This window comes from Hippoglossus stenolepis, chromosome 8, assembly GCF_022539355.2.
Source record: "Hippoglossus stenolepis isolate QCI-W04-F060 chromosome 8, HSTE1.2, whole genome shotgun sequence".
Taxonomy (NCBI): Eukaryota; Metazoa; Chordata; class Actinopteri; order Pleuronectiformes; family Pleuronectidae; genus Hippoglossus; species Hippoglossus stenolepis.
Window position 1 is genome coordinate 3,895,164 of NC_061490.1, and position 23,026 is coordinate 3,918,189.

The 23,026-nt window shown below is 42.8% G+C and overlaps 1 protein-coding gene across 3 annotated transcripts in view; it reads left to right on the plus strand.

The window, feature by feature from the left end:
• Positions 1-23,026, plus strand: part of macf1b (microtubule actin crosslinking factor 1b) — a 31,697-nt gene that overhangs the window by 3,585 nt on the left and 5,086 nt on the right. The window contains exons 1-31 of one of the 3 annotated variants that reach the window (XM_035164781.2): positions 4,919-5,766; positions 8,494-9,230; positions 9,625-9,681; positions 9,784-9,954; positions 10,583-10,749; positions 10,859-11,018; positions 11,106-11,190; positions 11,651-11,895; positions 13,352-13,471; positions 13,565-13,672; positions 13,776-13,994; positions 14,332-14,535; positions 14,618-14,849; positions 14,948-15,174; positions 15,264-15,386; positions 15,473-15,574; positions 16,425-16,526; positions 16,961-17,125; positions 17,526-17,681; positions 18,106-18,303; positions 18,656-18,784; positions 18,899-19,069; positions 19,160-19,315; positions 19,425-19,631; positions 19,726-19,845; positions 19,927-20,096; positions 20,198-20,357; positions 20,708-20,902; positions 21,393-21,518; positions 22,403-22,546; positions 22,763-22,951. In XM_035164781.2, the coding sequence (XP_035020672.2) occupies positions 8,574-9,230; positions 9,625-9,681; positions 9,784-9,954; positions 10,583-10,749; positions 10,859-11,018; positions 11,106-11,190; positions 11,651-11,895; positions 13,352-13,471; positions 13,565-13,672; positions 13,776-13,994; positions 14,332-14,535; positions 14,618-14,849; positions 14,948-15,174; positions 15,264-15,386; positions 15,473-15,574; positions 16,425-16,526; positions 16,961-17,125; positions 17,526-17,681; positions 18,106-18,303; positions 18,656-18,784; positions 18,899-19,069; positions 19,160-19,315; positions 19,425-19,631; positions 19,726-19,845; positions 19,927-20,096; positions 20,198-20,357; positions 20,708-20,902; positions 21,393-21,518; positions 22,403-22,546; positions 22,763-22,951 (5,265 nt within the window). In that variant the 5' untranslated portion in view covers positions 4,919-5,766; positions 8,494-8,573. Of the gene's footprint in view, positions 1-4,918; positions 5,767-8,431; positions 9,231-9,624; positions 9,682-9,783; positions 9,955-10,582; positions 10,750-10,858; positions 11,019-11,105; positions 11,191-11,650; positions 11,896-13,351; positions 13,472-13,564; positions 13,673-13,775; positions 13,995-14,331; positions 14,536-14,617; positions 14,850-14,947; positions 15,175-15,263; positions 15,387-15,472; positions 15,575-16,424; positions 16,527-16,960; positions 17,126-17,525; positions 17,682-18,105; positions 18,304-18,655; positions 18,785-18,898; positions 19,070-19,159; positions 19,316-19,424; positions 19,632-19,725; positions 19,846-19,926; positions 20,097-20,197; positions 20,358-20,707; positions 20,903-21,392; positions 21,519-22,402; positions 22,547-22,762; positions 22,952-23,026 lie in introns of those variants that run through there. The other 2 variants (XM_035164784.2, XM_035164786.2) reach the window with 2 other exon arrangements.

The window sequence follows — 23,026 nt, forward strand, 5'->3', positions numbered from 1 at the left end:
ATCATCTGAAGAATAGACATTTTTTCCAACAGGAGATGGTCTTTGTTAAAAAATCTTTTTACCTGTTTCGTCTGTGTTGGAAAGCCATTTCTGTTTCCCTGGGGACTGATGTGTACGATGCACAGGCATGTCTTACCACGTCATGAAAGCTTGAACGCTTTGGAGAGCTTTAGTCTGACCCCCAGCAAGACTGTGTGAAATAAGGGGGTGTCTTTTCATCTGTAGCATGGCTTTATCATACTGCATCCGACCACAGACCTTTGTCATGGTAATGCTGCTAGTCTGCTGCACTGCTGGTTCCAGTCTGGGCCTGAGGGACTCGTTAGTTAGCAGCGTGAATGAGGACATCCCTGAGAAGCCCCCCCAACATATATACAGACCCTTCTACAATACACAGGAGAGAGACACACCTGCTCCTTAACACAAACCACTGACACCTCTCAACACAGTTTTCCCATGAACACTGGGACACATGTGAGCTTCAAATTGTTGTCCGGCATGAATATGGTAAGGAAATGGAAAATGGAAATAACATGTAATTTAGAAAGTCCACAAACACCACTTTGAGAACCCCAGATTTTTATTAAGAAAGAAATTAAGGAGCAAATAATTTCAGTGATGTTGAAAAATATTTATATATTATACTATATATATATATTTATAATCAATATCAATATCAGCCATCTGGGACATCATTGCTGATATTGATGAGGGGTTACTTGAGCTCATCTGATACGACTGTGGGGAGTGTCAGACCAAACAGATCGGTGATGATAATGTTTCAGTCTTTGTCGCCATGGGAGACAGTTCTGTGAACATGAACTTCTTCCACATGAGTAATGGTGACATGTGGTGTGTTTTGGTAACAGTCTCTGTGTCAGGACATGTTGGTGACAGGTCAAAGACAGCATCTCTTCTAGACAGTGGAACTAAGGTCAGAAGTTCTTCTTTTGACACTGCCCCCCCCCCCACACTCAGTTGCTGATGACATTCTTCTAAATAAAGGCTCTCTGTGTGTTTTAAATGTCTCTGGTTTCCCTGGGCCTGGGGCAGATGCCACATCCCAAATAAGCCTTGTACACACAACGTAGCAACAGGCCTGAGCGAGCCGAGGATCATTTGTGACAGACAGCAAACAGCACCTCTGCTCTATGATGCTGTCATATCCTATGGGGAAAAATGGAGGGGGTTGTTTTCTTTGCTGTGAATCACCTACAAGACAAATGAATATAGAGGTATGTTAAACAAACTTGTTTGTTCTGGCTAAAGAATAAAAACTCAATTGTTGATCTCTTGCTTGCTTGGAGGAGCAAATGGATTTTCATCTTACGGCACTTTAGGTGATCTCCCTCATCAGAGGATTATTTTAATTCACACAATTTATCAGTGCTAATGGCGATGAGGGGCCTCTTCCTTTATTGGTCATGCCTTCCTGTACTCAATGGAAAATGTGGACTTGCGGCTGTAAATCCTCTCTTCCTGCACGGGAGCAGTTGAATCAAAGGCGTAGCCGATGATCTGGTTGAACTCTTCTATCCCCAAGTGGCTAAGTCCTCCTCTTAGCCATGACTGTAATTTTCAGTTTCCAGGCAGCACAGCAGGGCCTGGGCAACCCAACAGGGAAGCCCATCAGCCTTTCATCCACTTTTCTTGGAAGCAACGTCTTTTGGTGATAAATGACAGTGTGCACACTGAATGGTGCTTCTGGTCTGACCCCTAAAAGGCCCCCCCTCTCTTTTTCATTTCTCGTGAAGAGGGCTAATTACCATGTTCTGTAGAGGAGCCATTGAGGTCTTATTTAATTTGAAGGCTGCAGAGAGGTTGAGATAGCGCAGGAGGGGAAAACCCAGCGCGTAAAAGTCATTCCCATTTTTTACCCTGGTCCTTTGGCACACAGGATCTGTGATTAAACACACACTTTAATTTGGAAACTAGCCTTATGTCATCTCCCTGCCTGTGTCCACTCCATTATTGTGTGTGATTTGGGGGGGATAACGGCGGCTGCGGCAGGAAAGACGAGCTGACTTCCCCAGCTACAGATTTTACCCCCAGCAGCAGCTTATTGCATCACTGCATAGCGCGGTGTGCCATTTGCTCTTCAACTACATCAGCTGTTGTCTTTTTAAGAGCAGAGAGTCGCCTCTATGTGCACCCTCTGTGAAATGGAGAGGAGAGAGTTTTGGCAAAATCACTTAATTAGTACAGAGGGGACTGGAGGATGCTGAAAGCTGGGATCAGGTGTCATGGTTCTGAAACAATGTCTTCCTGGCAAATTGGTGCCTCATCACTGCCAGCTTCTTTCAGCAGGGATGGGGAAGGTGGGCCTTACTTGCTCATTAAACAGCTAAAGACATTAGCTCTGTGAGTGACCCTAAGAAACAGCTATCTGTGAGTTTGTGAATCTTTTCCAGCCAAATAGTAGAAGGACTGAAGTAGAATAGACGGAAGGTGCTAATAATGCTCCTGGCTGGTGAGACAACTACAGGATATTGTTTGTGGTACAATTATAGACGGAGGAATTCTTGCATCAGCACTGGAGAACTCAGGGGTTAAATAACTTGACCCTACAGGGGTCATGCTATTCAATTCACCCACACTCTGATTGGCCACAGCAGTTTTCTTTTTTCCTCCTAACTTTGTCTTTTTCCCCTTTTTTACATAAATTAAGGCTGGAGGAGGGTGGGGGGTCAGAAATGGGGCAGTAATGTAAAAGGAGTGAAGAAGAAGCTTGAGAGCAGATTTGAAAGCAGAATTAATTTAAATCCCTACAGAGTCTGTACAGTTCATTTGAGGTGTGTGGTGCTGTTGAGTACAAGACAATAACAGGATACACACTTACAGGACGAGTTTTGCTACTGAAAATATTTTTTATGAATGTTTATATTTTTGTGGCAATGTCACATTAACTTGCGTCCAAGACACTTTTTTTAGAATCTGTTGAGTCTTTTCTAGATTTCTCAAATTGTTATTTGGGTGCTGTGTAACGACAGCCAGGAAATGCTCTAAACACCCATCTAATAACTCTGCTATGTTTATTGCTAACTTTGCTTTTCACATATGAGCAACACAGCAGGACATTCACCTGGTCAGACATGTCAACAACAAAAGGACATTCTTCGCTGCGTTCAGGTGAGGGTTTGCATCTGGCTGGAGAATGAAGAAGGCAGGATGTGATGTATCAATTCTGCTGTGGAGTTCAGGTGTTTTTATTTACAGCACAATAACACTGTCATGGGTCCTTATCACCAAAAGCTCTTGAATCTCATTGCCTTTTTAAGATGACGTCTTCATTGGCATCTTCTACGTGTATGGATCCTCTTTTTCATTTCCAGATATTTGAATTCATTTAGTTTTTATCAGTTTTGCATCTGTTAGCAATGTCATCAATGAGCCCGCTTGCTCGTGGTGAACTCTCCGGACAATATCCTGCTGTATTGTCAGATGAGCTCACTTGGACATTATCCTGAGTTTTACTATGGGGCTGAGAGGAAAAGCTTCAGAGAATGTCCGCAGCAACTGACTCTGACTTTTGTGTTCTCACATGCGACCCCTCCAGATGATTTGAGGAAAATGTCCAGTTCAGTGCACATCTGAAAGCAGCTTTACTGTAAGTGGTCAACCTGGTAGACTCTTCATCTTATTTGGCGAAGCAGCCTTCACATTCAGTTCACTCTTGTGTACACGTAAAATACATGAGAGTGAACGTTTTCAACTGAAGACAGAAAACTGTCGTCTTTATTTAACTCTGTTTAATTCACAAAGTTTCATAACCTGCTTGAATTTCCCTCAGAATATATTGTAATAAATTATGTGTTGAATGAGTTATATTATGAACCTGGGGCCTAAACGAAATAAATCCGGTCCTCTACACACATCTCATGCTGAATTAACTAGGTTTGCATTGACAGGTTCGAAGAGATGTCCTCCCACATGTAACACACTGGACCATCTACACTCAACAGAGTGGTATTGATTTTATGATATTTCATGGCAAGATGAACTGAAGGTACTCGCACGTGAACATTCCTCCAACTCCTGAATATATGATCATTTACGGCTGCACCAGCTGAGAGATGGATTACAGACAAATAAAAATAGTTTGTGTAAAAAAATCTAGCATGAATGTGTGAACCTGCGATTAATTAGGAAATAGTCGGCATTCGTTGTGAGTCCTTTTTCTTTAACCAGTCCTGGAGCACTCAGGCAATCAAATGAACGACCTTGCAGATCGGGGAGGAAGCTGACTGGTGGGTGAATGCAGGTGTGTGTGTGTGTGTGTGTGTTGCGTGACAGAATGAGAAATAATGCGTGGGTGTGTACTGTACATGCATGCGTGCAGTTGGTGGATGAGTGCATTGGTTGATTTTTTGGTTGGCTGGACAAAGACAGTGAGAGAGGAATAAAGGAAGGCAGGGTTTGAAACACAAACACTGATTGTAAGTCACCTGTGTGCACGTGTTGATGTCACAGAAAGAATCCACATGGTTTAGTTCACGAGAAAATGCAAGGGAGTGTTGCTGTAATGATGTTTGCATGCAGTACGCCTGCTGTACAGCAAATATTGTGACCTCTTGAAATGGGGCATGATAGAATTTCACCAGAGGGGGCCTTCCTTTGCTTCCTCATGCCAGAAGCAGAATCCGTATTATTTTCCCATTGCTCTTTACTTTGTGTTTGTTTGCAGCCTCTTTGTTTGCGGACTGGGGTTGAAATGGCTGTAAGGGAGTTGAAAAGTAATCTGAGATGTTTTACAGTAATTAGTCGTCTTTGTTGCTGTTGTGGAGACTGCTGCACTGACTCTGAATGGGGGAAAGAAGGGACTGCAAGGGGGATGGTGGGGGGAGTGCGGGAGGGTGGGTAGCAGGGTGGGTGTGGGTCCCTTCTTTTGTAGCCTGCACTTCTCTCCCTCGCCATCGAGAGAGGGAATGAGCCGAGGCAGCTGTCACTTAACATGTGAATGTTCTGAGGGGCGGCCCAGGGGTCTTTAGAAACCTCTCCTTTTTTTGCCCCCCTAGCCACCCCATTTTTCAAGCAGAAGCAGCATGGAGTTTCTGAGCCACAGTCAGACCCAGAGGAGGGGCTTTGTTGGATGAGAAGGGGGGAGAGAGGGAGAGAAAAAGCCTCTGGAAGGTAAAAGGGGGCACTTTGCCGCCTTGCTGCCTGGTACAGGAGCAACCTGAGCAGCAGCAGTGCTGATGGGAATGCCGCCGCTTCATCGTTATATGGAACTGGCACAAACTGACCTCCATGTGAAAACCGCTCTTGGCTGGGAACTGTGGGAGTTCAGCTGAGCCGTTGGAATACATTGTCTCCATCTGGGCGCACTATCCCATCAGCGGCGTTAACAAGGAAGGAATTCCTCTATCACAGCTCCCACAACAAAGAAGAAAGGGAGAGGAGCAGAGCTGGTGGGAGGAGAAGTGAAGTGAGGGGAGGGGAGGGGTGCACTGTGAGGGGAGAGGAGGACATTGTTTGCCTGTGACTGTGGGCAACGGAAAAGCATGAGTTATCAGGGCATGTGTGAGTGTGTTTAGAAACTGTGTTTGTATGCATTTGGATTGAGTGTGTGTTGAAGGGAGTATGCAAGTGTATGTGTGTGTGTGTGTGTGAGGAGCCTTCAGTTTGGGATGTTGGGAGCTGGGAGGCTGTTCAAAGGATGCTCAAACAAAGCTGGACTTTTTTTTTCTCTTTCTCTCCTTTTTGAATGGTGATTGAGGACCGGCTGGATTCCTTTACTCATGCTGTTGCGCTCAGCTCTGCTTCAGGGTAAGTGAGCTTCACATCACCTTCAAACCGCCAAAACTGCCAGTGACCCAGGCCACACAGAGTTTGGGTTTGGACTTTGCGAGTCTCTGACTGAACTAGGGAGCCATGTGAAGGGGAAATTAAATATGTCAGCATAAAGAACTTTGGTGTGAATGGATCAGTCTAATGTAAGTAGTTTTTATTCTGTTCAATTTGTAAATAGTCTCTTAGCTGATGGGTTTTCAGGAAAAGATTCACAGTTCAGGTTATTGTTTTTGCATTTAGTGGGCAGGCCCTTACATTTATATTATATTCGCTTATAATCGTATCTTATATGTCCTATGTATATATATATATATAATAGCTTTTTGTTTAGGGTACTGTCTTTGAGACGAGCATGTGACGTTGTACATTATCCACCCTAACATGTTATGAGTCTCATGGGCAAATGCACATCTGCCATTCTTGATTAGGAAGCACTACCATGATTACTACTACAGGTCCGTCGTTAACAGAGACAGACACACAGCAGTGACATCACATTACAGGGATCTACTGTTATGACTGATGATCATTGTCCTTCCACTGATAACACATCTACCATATAGAGCTACTTAAATCATAGAAATGGGTCAATCGATGTAATACACAAGATTCACATTAGATCTCTTTTAAATCTCATTTTGATATATGCTGAAAACACTTATACACAGGCCTGTGTCTGAGATTTTGATAATAATTACTCTTTAATTGTGAAAAATAAATATGTATTGTCTTCCCAATAATAATATTAGGGGTTTTGCCATACCACAGATAAGCCCCTATGTTAATGTAATAATGGAATTCATCAGGAAATGGACTGCGGTCGTGTATCATAAATCACTGGTGAGAGCAGAGAAAGGGGCTGGGCTGAATTAAGGGCCATTTCAAAATAGGTTAAGTGATGGGATGGTTAGGTCATCTGCAGTGTGAGTTAAATGGTGGAGTGGTTTGTGGTTCCCTGCATGGATCTCTCTCTAGTATCATTATCCTAGAAAGTGAGAGGTGCATATCAGATACAGGCTTGAGGCATGTTGGGAGGGTTTTCTCTGGTTTGCTGCGACTGCAAAAATATGTAGGTCATGGTATTGTTATTTTCTATTGTGCTTGGGCCAAAAACTACCAATAAAATGGCTCATTATCTTGTATTCAATATTGTTTTTCTCACATAGGTGGGTCAGTAGACATAATGAGAGATGTATATGTTGGAATATTTGTGTGCAGCACGTGCAATTTGGAATTTAGCAGATTACCACACATGCAGTGCAGTAACCAGACATGACACACCCTCTCTCTTGAATTGTTAACCCATGTGGACATGGCCACAGACACTCTCTCTGCCCTCCTCAGGAGACCGCTGGGCAGTGATCTGAGCTAACTGAGTAATCATTGATCTTGAGACTGGGGCTTTGTCTGGGCACTACTCTCTGATCTGAATGTGTACTCCCCTGCCGATCCCCAGACTGCATCATCTGCTCTGCAGAGACGAGCAAGATGTAGGCAATTACTATCCTAATGCACCTGAAAGCATCACAAGTGGGTCGTCTTTAGATTTGGATTCTTAACTATGATTAGTTTAATATATGAGAGGCACTAAGATTTGATTTGATTCAAATATGTGGTAGATATTGACAGAAGCTGCATATTCAGCATATTTATTTGCTGACAGCTTGGCTTTAACAGGCAACTTAACATATACACCAGTATGAATCCACCTCTCCTGCATTTTAGCCAAAACAAAAGGAGCCAAAATAATAATTTGCATATTGGAGATCTTTAGACACCAAGCTTGTCCTGGACTAACCTACTTAATTCTGAATGGACCAGTCCAACCCCGCCTCAGGGGGAGGGCCCGACCTCAACAGGAAACCAACCTGTGATTTCCTGGTGGGTTTCACCTCAGCTCCTCCAGACCAAGATAATTACATTCACCTTTAACCCTTATGTCAAAACAATGCAGGCACTGAGCTGAGGGGGAAGTCCTTTTGGTTTAACTGATTTTAATCACATACAATGTAGAAAGGCTCATTTTTGAATAGTCATTCAGTGAGGCAGTCATAAAAAGAGAAAAGCCCAGTATCTCAGAACCTCCAGTTGATTTATGTTTGCCTTTTTCTATAATAGCAATTATCATATCACAATGCACTAAGGTACACAGTTGATTGTTGTATACCACTCTGTGTTCATCCCCCTTTAATTGTCACCCCAGAGAAATTATGCGATGTCTGCGTTTTTATGGCTGTCATATTCGATCAGATCCTCAGCGGGTTTCCCAGGGCTGGTTGAGGCTGAGTTAGAGAAAGAGCTGGCTGTCTGCCACCGGTTCTCCGTGCCAGGCTAAACAGTGGGATCCTCGACAAGCCTGTCACACTGATTTCTAAGCACAGAATATTTTAGTTGGTGATGTGAGACAGAGGGAAGCATGTATGTATGTGGTCGAACGGAAGACAAAGGGAGAGGGTACATCCTGGCCAAGTATCTCTGCTGTAGTTCCCTCTTGTTTTTCAGTGTCAAGAAAAGGGCAATGTTGGCATAGGAAATCAGCAAATAAAGGATCTGAGAGACACGTTTCATTTGGTCTCATTTCAGTTTTTTGAAGATTTAAGCTGTGGAGCATTTAGGGAAGTTATAAAGACAAAAGGGCAGATGTATGTGTTTGCCTGATTTGCATTTTTTCAAATGACTCAGAGACCCCTTGTCTTATTCTAGGTAGCTGGAGAACCCCTTGCATGCATGGCCGAGGGGCCTTACCTCACCTATTACCTCACTAGCCTCTTGGCTGTAGGATTATGGGTAACCTCATCAGCCGGCCCAGCTGCCTGGGCCAGAAGTCCAAGCATGTGAGGACAGATGAGGCCTTCCTGAAAGAGTGCTACCAGCGACGAAGAGAGTGGCAGTCCCCAGAGCAACATGGGGAGACTAAACAAGAAGAAGCTGTCGAAGACATATCCAGAGAGGATGCGGACAAGGACAGAGAATTGGAGAAAGACAAAGAGATACAGGAAATTGATTATGTGAGAGAGGAGGGGACTCGTACTCCCATTTCAGACAAACCCCTCCGCAGCTCTCCTGCATCCACAATAAGAAGTAGCAGTACTCTGGAAAATGCCTGGCACAACAGTCCATCACCAATAAAAACATCCAGAAATGGGACACTAACAAAGAGAACAGTGGCACCGGAGTTTGCCAGATCCCCTCTGGCTTATCCCGACAACAACAGTGCAGAGAGGAGGGCCAGCTTCCAGAGGAGAGACTCTCGAGAAGGAAGTCCATGGTCCTGGAAGACTGTAGCATCACGTGAGGTTACAGAGGTGACAGAGGTGACGGAGACGATCGTAACGGAAATTGTAGAAGTGACAGAGTATCCGTCGGGAGATAAAGGAGGAGACCCAATAATCACCAGAACTGTTAGAGTCCTGAATGGTGTGGCCGAGGAGCTTGCTGAGGTTGATACAAACACAAACTTTCAACCACATCTCAACTGTCTTTCATTTTATCTCATCTCTCTCATCTCTCATTCTCTAATCTCATCTAATCTAACCTTAGTCTCTTTCTTGAAAAATAGAATTAAGTAAAAATTTTGTTTCTCTCAATAGCTGCTTTCAGACATGCACTGAACTCCGGATAATCTCCTGACGTTATCCGAAGGGGCTGTATGTAAAAATGCTAATGTCCGATTTCTCCTACCAGCCCCCAAGTAAAAAGTCTGGATAATGTCTGAGACCCCATTGTGTGGAACATTTCCGGAGTTCATGTCTGAAAACAGCTTATGACATGGAACCGGATCTTTAAATGAAATGATTCAACTTGTTTGCTGTCTTTACTGTCTTTACTTTGCAGCTCCAAAGTGATGGACAGTCAAGTTCAGACCAGGATTCCAGCCTGGATAGATGGAGGGTATGTTTCAGCCATACCTCTTTTATCCCCTATGTTCCAACAGCAAAACTGATCATGTGTCTCCTGAAAGCATTCTCATATTTTGTGATGGTCTTTCTCAAGGGAACAAGATCTGCCTTGGCACTGCAGGATGTGGCAACAGACTCCGAGACTTTTCTCCAAAACCTGAACGCTTTGCTCACATGGGTCGGTGAGATAGAGGAGCTCACAGCCAATCAGAAAGCCCCATCCTCAGAGGTCAAAGTGGTGAAAGCTCAGCTCCAAGAACAAAAGGTGTGTTTTCAGCAACCACGCAACGCCTCATTCCTTCCTCTTTTTAAGAACTAAAGCACGGGGAACACAACTGGAATTTGTACCGATGTGAATGTATACTAAGGTCATGTAAAATGCTCAACTGCTTCCTTTATAATATAAATTCAGTTATTTTCAGTGAGAATAGGTGTCATTCATAGCCACAATGAGTCTTTGTGAGCATTTCCCGGGGGTGTGAAGAAAGCGGGGAAGTCTCTCACCTTTCAGCTGTAATCACACCCATTGTCAGCTCGTTGGATCAGGTGAAACCTTCCCGACACTCGACAATGTAAGCTTGACACAGAAAACAGGGCGTCCTCCACACTGACACAAAGGCAGGCAAAAAAGAAGAATAAGGCTTTGATGAATATAAATTCTTGCTGCAATAGCGATGGTGCTTCTCTAGAACTAAACATTTTTCTGTAATACTAGTGGGAACATGACAGAGTCTGATTTAATATTAATACTATTCTTTGTGAGGGCTTTGAAATATTTATTACTTCTCGAAGCTTCTATCTTCCTACAAACAGGGGTGAACTATTATAGACTCCTCCATCTACAGTATGATAAACCACTTTGATTTAATAAAGTATGCTTTGTTGTCTTACAGCTCTTGCAACGCCTCCTGACAGACCGCCGGCAAAGCATGGACTCCATGATGTTAGAGGGCCCTCGGTTGGTGGAGGCCCACCCAGGAGAGGAGGGGGAGCAGGCAAAGGTCAAGCTCTCCACTCTCAAACAGAAGTGGGAGGCCTTACAGCTGGAGGCAGAGCAAAGGTCAGCCACTTTTACTGGCAATGCCACACGTTGACTTGACAAGGCTTACTGCATGACACAAATCTTACTCACCCATGTTAACAATAAGTGGAAACTGTGTTGTCGCTAGGAGGGGGAGTCTGGAGCTCATTCTTCCCAGGGCCCAGCTTTTCCAGAAAGGAGCAGACAGTCTGCAGCAATGGTTCATATCTGTAGAACAGACCCTAGCTGAACTACGAAATGCAGAGAGAGTGATGCTGCATATCTCAGAGGCCACCGATCGCGGCAAGGTTGGAAATCTACCATGTATAGAAAACATGCAGATTATGGTAAATGTGCACCGTATTTTTTTGATAGATATGTTTTTGTTTCCACAGGCAGTCGTTACAGAGATACAGGTCAAAACCTCAGAGTTAGGGAAAATACAAAAGTTGGGACGTGATCTGATGGAAGCAATTTCAGGTAACATTTGCTAAATAAGGTTAAAACTTGATGAGGTTGTGGCACTAAACACTAAACAGTACAGCAGTATGGTTCAAACTAAGATTTACACCACTGGCTGAAGCACATCACGAGAAAATGTACCGACTGCCCTCATTTTTGTGTACTGCTGTAATTTCTTGTGTCATGTTTTTGTGTCTATATAGACTATAGTCAAAACAGTAGGACATAGAAATAAATAGTTTCCATTTGTAGTGTATTAATGGTTCAGTTCTGATAAATTCCATGAAAAAATATTAATCCTACAAACACAGACTCACCTTTTACATTACATTACATTACATTTCATTTAGCTGACGCTTTTATCCAAAGCGACTTACAATAAATGCATTCAACCATGACGGTACAAACCCAGAACAACAACCTTGATTGAAGATGGTGTGGACCTAACCTGTGTGCACTGATTTGTCCTTCCTTTCAGAGGAGGAAGCCCAGCAGGTGCAAGAGAAGATGGACACTCTGCGTATCCGCTGCTCTGTGTTGAGTCTGAGCAGTCTGGATGTGCTGCAGAGGCTGGAGCAGGCCCTGGAGGCCGCTAGTCGGTGCACCTCCAGCCAGGAGGACCTCCACCTGTGGCTGGGCCGCATTGAGAGGGAGCTCCTGGGAGCAGCAGGAGCACAGACACATGCTGGAGACGCAGTTCTGTGTGCAGCTGAGAGGCAGAGGGTAAGAACCCCACACAATGTTACAATGAAGCAGACAGAGGTTTTCAAGTTGTTTACAAGGACCACATGGCAGCCATAGTGTAGCTCCACAGCAAATGCACATGAATGTATGTGAATAGATCAAATAACCTGTGAGAGCCAAACTTATTCTAATTTACCTTTTTTTCTATTGGGTGGAATTACAGCACAGTTTTGTGTGAGCCAAGCTGGTATCTAACCTTAGTTAGCTAGTTAGTGAGTGAAGGTTATAGAGGGCACCTATATAGGAAAGATTGCCCCTTCATGACAACTGCAGCGCATTGCAATCACACACCTCCGGTTTGTACCTTTTCAAAATAAAAGTCACAGGAAGCATACTTAAATGTACCCAGGTCATTGCAGTAACAGGTCGTTCAATAAACCAGCTACAATTTAACCTCAAATACAATTTTTTTAGGTTAGCTAATTCACGAGCTAATTCACAAACTAGCAGTAAACACCAATTTAACTATGCAGCCATGGATACATTTACAACATAAATTGCATTACTTTGCCACATTTAGCTAGCTAGCTAAAGCAATGAAAAAGGTTAGTTCAGGTGAATTAAAACCTTTGAGGTTCTTTTTTTATTTGAGAGTATGTACATGCATGCCATTTAAATGTGTTCACCAGAACCTATTTACTAACAAAGACTGTGATTTACCATGTTCACCTATATTTGCCTGATATAGCTGAATGGACCTTCATGTGGTACCTTTGTTGTAACAACATGTAGATACATTGTAGGAGTATTTTACAGCAGAAATAACAATGTTCCCTCTAATTGACCTAATTAAATAATAATTTATTTTGATTATGATATTTACATGAGTTGCTAATTGAATATTCCATTCCCATTTACATGCTTCTCAAAAACTGTCTTCATAATGCAACTTAATTCAGTATACTCTGCATGTCTTAATTCGATTATCGTTTATATTGAATATGACCTTAACCAGGTTAAGACAATCAAAAAACACTTGTCTGAATCATTTTAATTAAATGTCTAAGTTGACATATAATTGCGGGAAAGACGGGTGCAGTTATTAATGTCAAAACAGGGACTAACTTAATGTCATTAGTTCCACTTGTGTATTTCCTGCATTCCTGGCATAAAAAATGGCTGCCATTATTTTCTGTAGTACATATTTCAATTATTGTTTAAGAAATTCTTTATAAATCATATTCATATGTATTTTTCCTTTTGTCCTAAATATTTCTGGCTTAGTTAAAATAGGAATATTAATATATCCTTTTTACTGTTTTATTATCCAGGGTGTTTTATGTGTTGTCATGCACTGTATGTATCACATTTATGACAAAATCATGCCGCAGCCAGAATATGTTCCTGTGCTGTTGATAGGCTTCAGATATGTCGGTATCACATTTAACTGCTAATGTTATTGATGATATGCTAACATGCAGTATATTCTCATTAGCTGGAGCAGGCGGTGGTGAAGGAGATGGCTTGGTTCAAAAACACAGCGCTGGGTCTGGAAAAGCTGAAGACAATTAAGCTGGATCCAGATCTCATAGCAGGACAACTCTATGAGCAGAAGGTCAGGATACATAACATTTAAATTAATATAATAAGTAATGAGCTAAATAAATATTTTCCCACTTTGTGTGGATTTATTCTGATGTCTTGGCAGATTTTGGCTGTGGAGATTCTCCAGCACAGGTTCAACATTGAGAAGATGGTGAAGATCGCTGAAATCCTGCTAACGTACAGTGATGAAGGAGAAACAGGCGATCTCCGGGTATAGCCTTCACTATATTTTAATGCTACCACTTTAACTGATTATATAAATGTATCTCTGAATACTTATGATCTCTTTATTTTAATGTCATCTCTCCGAGCAGACCCCAATAGATGTGCTACAGGAACACTGCAACACCACCTCAGCCACCAATTCCCACGTTGTTCTGCAGCTTGAGCACGCTCAATCGCTTCTTCTCCAATTCTGTGAGGGGCTTGCTGAGGTTTCACCCTGGTTAGAAGAAACTCAAGCCCTCATTGGCCACCTCTCCCTGAGCACAATTAGCTATGAAGCATTTCGGGAACAACAGGACCTCTTACAGGTAGAAGAAACCAGGCTCTCCACACTGGAGTGTCATCTTTTCTCTTCCCTTTTTCTGTCCTGACCAACAAAGAAGTTCTTTGATACTTTGGTATGCCACCATTTGGCTTTGGGTAAATGAGTTGTACTTGTCAAGCACAGGTCATTTGTGTAATTTACTTCTTGACAGGGTTACTTTTCCACCAGTGTACTATAGAGGCATTTCTGATTGTTCAGGTATGCCAGGAAAAGTGATCGTAATACATTTTAGGGATTAAACTCAGATCAGGTTCCCTCTGAAAAGAAGTTTACTCTCCACATTGTTATTAAACCTTTCTTTATCTTTCTCCTCTGCTCAGGGTCTGAGAGAATCTATAGCAGAACACAGACCTGTGATTGCACGCCTGTGCTCTCTGGCAAAACGCTTGTCAGAACTAAATCCAAACCAGGGTGACGAGTTCTGTCGCAAGGCTGCAGATGCTGAGGAGCAGCACAGAGCCATTAGAGACCGGGTCAGAGAGACTGCCAGCGTGCTTGAGGAGTCACTACCACGATTAACACAGGTAAGAAATGATTATAAAGATGTACTACCATATATCACAAATACCCAAGCGCACAACTTCATATCCTCTCCTCTTCCCATAGCTGAACGAGAGGATGACTCTCATCAGAGAGAGTCTTGATCGCCTGCGCAGTCGCATACAGACTCCCACGTCACTTCAAGGACTCACCCCAAGGATCCAGGAGCAGCTGCAGGACAACAAGCACACCCTGGCCGAGCTGTCCAAACTGGAGCTGGGCCTCAGCAGTGTTAAGACCCAGGCAGATGAGCTGCTGGCTAACACACAAGCAGCTGGCGATGGATCCATCGGCACGGGTAATAAATCTCAATTGTCATAAGACACAAATTATACACTTTAAAAATGCTGCAGGTGCAGTGCTGTTCACAGATTCTAAGGTTTATTTTTATTCTAGCAATCCAGGAGCGCGTGTCCAGCCTGTCCCAGCTTTGGGATGAGACACACACTCAGGCCCAGGAGAGGGACAGCTGGCTGCTCAAACTCTTGGATCTCGCCATTAAGTTCTGGAGTGATGTTGGGGATGTCACGGCTGCTCTCAATGATGCTCAGCAGGCAGTTTTGGACCTCAATGCTAGTCGGACAGACTCTGAAACAATCCGCCAGAGCCTTGAAACCATGCAGGTTTGTCTGGAAACTCTCTGTAACGTAATAATCCCATATTGTCTATAATTATTCACTCTTACATTGTAGTACCTTTTTTTCCACTTCAGACTGTCAGGGAGGATATTGACAGTTTACAGGGAGATCTGGACATACTTGGCGTTGTGGGAATGGACCTCATGTCAGCATGTGGAGATACGGACAAACCAGATGTCACCAAGAGCCTGGATGAAGTGAGCAATAATTCAAATCAAATAATCTTTTTGTCTCGTGAAGATGTGTTGACTAACTTAACCCCCTGTCTTTTGCTGTGTCACAGCTCTACTGCATGTGGAACAACTTGAGCAAACTCTGGAACGAAAGTCACACAAAGCTGGAAGAGTCTTTGCGGCTGGCACTTCACTATCAAGACACAATGCAGGTGTGTGTCTACCTACAGTGCATGCTTGCGTTATGTGTATATACATACCCATATGCCAACAATGGTGATGATAGGAAGAAGAAGAAGAAGAAGAAAACTTTATATCTATCGCACTTATCTAGAGTAAATAAGGTAACATAGTGCTTTACAGAATACATGGGAAACTAAACTAAAAGTACATAAAAGAAAATACTCGGAAAAACAAGCATCATCTGTTAAACCAGTTTAAAAAATCAGGTTTAAAGGCTTTACTATAAATATATGTTTTAATCAATGATTTAAAAAGGGTGCTGGTAAGCCTAATCTCCTTAAAAAAAAGGAGTTCCAGAGCCTTGGGGCCCTGACGGCAATAGCCTGGTAACCCTTAGCTACCAGTCTTGACTTATGAACTACTAGCGAGTGTTGGTTGGAAGATCTCATAGATCTGTAATATAACTGGGGCCAAGACTACGCTGAGCTTTAAAAGTTAATAAAAGAATTAAAAAATCAATCTTAAATTTAACTGGCAGCCAATGAAGAGAGGATTATGCCATGATCTGCATTATAAGCATGTCAGACTTGACACTTATGCCACCACAGCAGCGTCATGGCATCCTGCCAAAGACAAAGCTCTTTTATTTTTTTTGCAATAAGAAAGTTCAGACTCAAAGGCAAATGAGTTTAGTGATCTGAAGCGTGTGAGAAAGTACCAAGGGAAAACTAGATGAAGTGTATCCAGCTGTAAGGATACAAACATTTCATCGATGTCACAACATGGTAACAATGACGGGCTGAGTGGAACTAGGGTTTGGACACTATCTCATTTATTGGGCTTATATGCATATTCTGTTTTTTATTGCTTTGCTCATAGGGTCTGTTTGAGTGGTTGAAGTCTGCGGAGCTGAGGTCTACTGAGGAGTTCATGGTAGGAACTGACCTGGAATCAGTTAAAGAGCAGCTGTGTGATCTCAAGGTGAGTTTGTACAGCAGTGCACCCTTATCCAGCAATGACACTGTGTCATAATGTATCATAATTAATTTTGCCTATGTGTGAGGGTCTTATTTTCTAAAGAGATTGTGACAATAGTGAGCTAAATCTTAGTCCAATCCACACAGAAGGGTGGTTGTGGCTCAGATGGTAGATGGTCCTATACCCTGTTCCTCTAGTCTACATGCCGGAGTGTCCTTGGGCAAGAGGCTGAACCCTAAATTGTCCCTGACAGCTATGCCAACAGCATGTGTGATAGAAAACGCTCAGCATATAGTAGGCTGTATCAATGTGTGTGTGAATGACTGATTGTGACTTGTACTGTAAAGTGCTTTGAGTAGTTGAGTCAAGAAGAGTGATATATAAATAAAGTCCATTTACAATTTACAGTCAATATTCATTCTTTTTTTTTGCTTCAGGAATTCAAGCGAGAACTTTACCAGAAGAAGATCGAGATAGAAAGCCTGAACCATCGCTTTGTGTGCCGACTGTCTCCAGGCTCTGAGCGCCCTGGCTCAGTCTCGCCGCTGTGTGACTTCCGAATGCGCTGGGACAGCCTGGAGTCCGAGACGGTCAACAGACAGGTGAGGATATGGGAGCAGTAGTTCAATTGACATGTAAGTTGTATCAAAGTAAAACAAGAAGGTTCCTGGTCCAACTCCCAGTCCGTGTGGAGTTTGCGTAGGTTTTCTCTGGCTTCCTCCCACCGTCCACAGACATGCAGAGTGGGTTAATTGGAGTCTAAATTTACCAAAGGTGTGAGGGTGAATAGTTTTCCCTGGATGTTGGCCTTGTGATCAGTGATCAGACTCTTACCTAATGTCAGCTGGGATTGGCTCCAACTAACCCCTTGCGACCCTCAAATGATAAGCAGTACAGATAATGAATGGATGAAAGTTTAGACATAGAATAATCTGTTTTCATTATAAAGTCTCATAATGCTCTGTATCCTGAAATCTTTCTGTCTGCGTGTTTTATTTTCAGCATCAGCTGGAGTGTGCTCTGTTGGGTCTGGGTCAGTTCCAAAACACCCTGGACGAGCTGCACACGTGGCTTTCTCGTACAGCGGAACAACTGCAGGGCAGCCAGCCAATCAGCATTGATCTGCAGGCTTGTGAAATAGAGCTGGCCAAACACAAGGTTGGGGCTGATGTAATTGCATCAATGTGCAGTGATAAACTTATCAAAATAAGCGCTTCATTGTGGGGCTGTGTAGTCGGAGGAAGGCTCTGAGGTGATAAAGCTCTTCCAGACTTTCTCAGACAACATTGGAACTTGCAGCTCCAGACTTTCTCAGGGACCAGTGGGTTTATCTGTGAGATAACACTGAGCACTTCACCTTGAATTGATAACTGTCTTCTGAGTGAGTGAGTGTTCACCACTGTGTCCACCAGTGTCTGTACTGTATCTGTTATTTCTGTTCATTTCAGCTTCACCATCAGAAAACACAGCTACGTTTATCTAAACTGCAAACCACAACTAAAATACATCCATGTCATACATTGTAATTAACCACCCACTGATAACCATGGTACATCTATAACCTCCTTCTTCCTCTTCGAAGGTCTTGCGTAACGACGTCATGTCCCATGTTCGCACGGTGGAGTCCCTGAACCAGGCTGGCAGGGGGCTGCTGGAGGTCGGGTATGGGGACAGTCCACACGGTCTGCAGTCTCGACTTGAGCAGCTCAATGAGAGCTGGGAGTTTGTTCGCTGCGAGACTGAACGCAGGCAGCTGGAACTGGAGAACAGACAGAGTCAGGTGAAGAGAGAAAATATTCTGTTTTTGATAAAACAGCAGTAACAGCTACGAGGTAGATTGAATTAATAGAGACCTGTGTGATTAAACATTATTATTATTATACAGTATAAAAGGAGGAAACATCCTGATATACTATTTTGTTTTCATATCTGTGTCTGACGGCGCCATCTTGTGGTAAATGTCTGAACAGGAGTGAATGATATGTTTGTTTTTTTCTTTCCTTACTTTTTTCTTTTTTGCTGAGACAGATGAACACACACATGTGTTATAGCAAGCCTGAATTTGAATGTCTGTTTTTTTTACATGTAGGAAAAACTGGCATCTAATTTATTTATTTATTAATTCTATTTAGGTCCAAGATGTTACAATGGAGATTCAGGATCTCCTGCAGTGGCTGGAGAACACAGATCTCAGACTGTCCTCCTCCAAGACCATGTGGGGAATGCCAGACTCTGCCAGTGAAAGGCTCAGTGCACACTTGGTGAGACCTACAAGACGTTTAGCTGAACAAATATTAAATTATAATCAAATAAACAACAAATGTTTTCCTCATTAAAAAATAATTCAGGCCTCCCTATGATTCTTCTCTTAACAGGAGTTGTACAATGAGATGGAGTCGAAGCTCCACGCCTTCACAGATGTGAAGAATGCCGTCCACAGGATGCTGGAGAGCAGCGATGTTGTGCGGGGGTCGAGCACCGAACACAGCCTCTCTATTCTTGAACAGAAATGGGCATCTGTTTACAGCAAAGTCCAGGAGCGAAAGGTTATTTCACTTTCCATGCATCAATTCAATTTGTTTTCACTATGAACTCAGGTACATGTTCATAAAAAATGTGTAATGCTCGTCCTGCAGGCGAAGCTTACAGAGGGACTGGGTCTGGCCAAGGAGTTCCACAGCAACGTCCAGGAACTTCTCACTAAGATGAGCAAATGTGAAGAGTCCATCGGGCTTCTTCCTTCTCCCAGCTTTGTCCTGGACACCGTTTGTTCTCAGCTACAGGATCACAGAGTACGGCTTGTTATACCTGCTGGCATCTTTCTCTTTGGCTGCTTCAGATTCAGACATTATTTTAAGTATTTGTTTTTGGTTCCCAAATGACATTTTTCTTGTCCCACAGACCCTGTTGAATGAGGTGAGCTGTTACGGTGAGAAGAAGACCACAGTAGAGAACACAGGCTGCAGACTAAATGAACTGAGCAGGAAGGAAGACTGCGACGTCATACATAACCTGATAATGACCGTCCAGGATCGCTACAAAAAGCTCCAGCAGCGTACCTCAGACAGAGGCAGGATGCTGGAGGAGGTCAAAAAGAACGCCAAGCGGGTAAACTATGTCATTATCACCTCCAGTATGAATAATGAACCTAACTGTCATGCTCAAAGCGTCATGATCTATCACTTCATCACTAATATTTCAGTTCAGAGAATCCTGGCGCCTTCTACTGGACTGGATGACTGAAGTCGAACAGACATTGGACACACATAAAGAGATCGCAGTGTCCCATGAGGAGATTAAACAACAGCTGATTGAGCAGAAGGTGCAGCATCACAATGAATACAGCTTGGTTACCTGCAGTATGTTTATGAGCCCATTCACTGATCAATTCTTTGGTATTTAGGAGTTCCAGAAACTGCTGAGGTCAAAGAGGCCCATGTACGAGGCCACACTGAAGAGCGGCCGCAGCCTCCACGAACGAGCTAAGACAAGCCATGACAGACAGCATCTGGAAAACCTGCTGGCTGAACTAAAAGACACATGGGACACCATCAGCGGCAAGTCTATGGAGAGGTATGGAAGTGAAAGTGTGAACATGCACAACACGAAAAGAAATTCAGATTTATCAGGAGAGAAGTTTAAAATGTAAAGTGTTGTGTGTGGTTTTCTATCAGGCAACACAAGCTGGAGGAGGCTCTGCTGTTCTCAGGCAGATTCACTGATGCTCTCCAGGCACTCAATGACTGGTTGTATAGAGCTGAGCCCCAACTGGCTGAGGATGTTCCTGTTGGTGGAGACAAAGACATGGTCAATAATCTGATAGACAAACACAAGGTAAATGATGGAGATTTTATTGGTTGGTTGATAAGGTAAGATAAGCTTAGGTATCAGTAAGTAATAATAAGTAACATGCAATACTTAAGTGTAAGGAAAAGTGTAAGTAAAAAATATAGAAAATTAGGAATGGAATAAAAACTAATATGTGAAGTGTAAAAAAAGAAAACGTATGTACAGGGTGACAATATGTACAATAAATAGATTGCACATGAAATAATGTATTGGTCTATAGACAGAATCAATATTGCAGTTAAAAGAGTTAAACCAGAGTTAAAGTTGACTTTGTATCTATATTTTTGAAGCGGTTTCTTCACATTCCATTTCTCTGCATATATTCTTTGTCTCAGGCGTTCCAAAAGGAGTTAGGGAAGCGAGCCGGATGCATTAAGACCCTGAAGCGTTCTGTGAGGGATCTGACCAGGAGCAGCACAGCTGATGCTCACTGGCTCCAGGAGCAGATGGATGAACTGGGGGGCCGCTGGGAGGCCGTGTGTAAGCTGTCAGTCAGCAAACAGGACAGGCTGGAAGCTTCAATTCAGCAGGTAGTTCTCCAGCTAAAAACAGACGTCAAACCAAAACTTTGTAGAAGCTGCTGCTTTTAGTTTAAGTGTAAAGGAACTATACTATTCTAACCAAGGAGGTTATGTTTCACCCCTGTCCATTTGTTCATTGGTTGGTTTGTTTGTAAACAAGAATACGCAAAAACTATTGAATGGACTACCAAGAAACTTGGTGGATGGAGATCTTGTTGAAAACCGAAATTGAATTTAAGGAGACTGCTGGGCCTTGGAGAAGATATGCACTCCAGTACCGCACTAGTTTGACGAGTTAACAATATGCACCGACGGTGGCTTTAAATATGACATTTGCTCTACAACATTGCAAATATTAATGTTTCTTGGTTTAGCCTAAATAGCCACATGGAAGCGCTTATCAGTAAGGAATGAATGATGGTTGACTAGCTTATATCTAACCATTAATAAAAGCTGATAAGCAGACCTAATCCGAATCTAATCTTTCCGTTCTCATCAGGCAGAGAAGTTTGATGGCCTTGTCCACTCTTTCATGGAGCGCCTGACTGAGGCAGAGAGGGTATTGAAATACGGGCTTATACCAGAGGAGGAGGAGATCTTACTTGCCTTCCGCAAACAGCACGAGGTGAGGATAACATGATAGTTTATCAATTCCTGTGGGCAAGTTCACTTGATTCCCATCTTGTCTGCCTGCAGGCAGGTCATAGGTCAGGGTCTGCTACAAAACAACAAGTTGTTGCTGATAAGGATTTAGTGTTTGGCTCAAGGGCAGTGGAGCAAGATGATGCTTGAACCCAATTCACCCCTTTGAAGGGAGGGTGCCATTGTTGTATAGGTGCATGTTATTGAATTCATTATAGAAAAAAGATCAATTAGATTGACATAGGGATTAATGACCTGATGTTTGAGTCCGAACGTTTTATCAATTGTTTCGGAGATTTCGAGAATGAAGTCATAATTGAGAAGAAACTCGTAACATTACATGAAAAAAATTATGATTTTTTTTTACTCGAATTAAGTCATCATTTTAGAAGATCAACAAAAATCATTTTTGTGCTAACTAGAGTTTCACACCTATCAGATCCAAATTCTTGAGTCATTTTCATTGTGAAACGATAAATACAGATGTAACCAAGGACATACAGTCGCCCACTATCAAACATTTCCTCCTCTGCAGAAGAGGCAAATTCCTTCAAGTCTGTGTGGTTAGTTCTTGCTTTTTTCTCTTTCTTTCTAAATTCAATCTCTATATATTTGGTTGTACTTGTGTTTTCATTTTATTTTAGCTAATTAAAGAAAAATTATAATAAAACCAATTAAAAGGGTTAGATAAAGACATTGGCAATTATTTATATCAGTATCAACATTTTTTATTCCCTAATATTGGCCCCCCAAAAACCCATATTGGTAAGGCTCTAATGTTTTCATGCCATACCAGGATAATAATAAATCATTATCTGTGTATACTGGATAAAACACTGAACAATCCATTGATCTAACCGTCCTCAGGAGTCGGTGAGTGCTTTGCAGTCTCAGGCTGTGGAGCTGCAGAACATCCAGTGTCTGGGTGAGGAGATCCTGGCCTCCTGTCACCCAGACTCTGTCATCACCCTCAAATCCTGGATCAGTGTCACCAAAACACGCTATGAGGAGGTGAGTGCTGCCAGGGCCACAGAATAAACAACAGCAAGGTTTAACCTTCCTTGAGATTAAATATTTCATCAATATCACAAATTATTTAGGAAATCATGAAATCAAGGTCAGGTTTATTTGATAAAAAGCACATTTAAACTGCAAGAGAATCAATATTTGAGAAAATCCAGATGTGACTGGCCTAACTTCTCTCCCCTTCCCTGTTTCCTGCGTCAGGTTCGAACGTGGGCTCAGCAGCAGGGCCAGAAGATCCACAGCAGCTTGGCGGCGCTGGAGGCGGAGAGAGAGGAAGTCCAAAGACTTCTCGACTGGATCTCCTCCGCACAGGAAGCCCTCAACCTCAGAGACCAAGAGCCTCTGCCTGAGGCCACAGAGCACAACCAAGAACTCATCGAGCAACACACGGTCATTTTTTTTTCCCTCTAGGATGTCTGTATAATTTCTTAAAATTATTTAAATCCCAGCATAACCTTTGCCTTT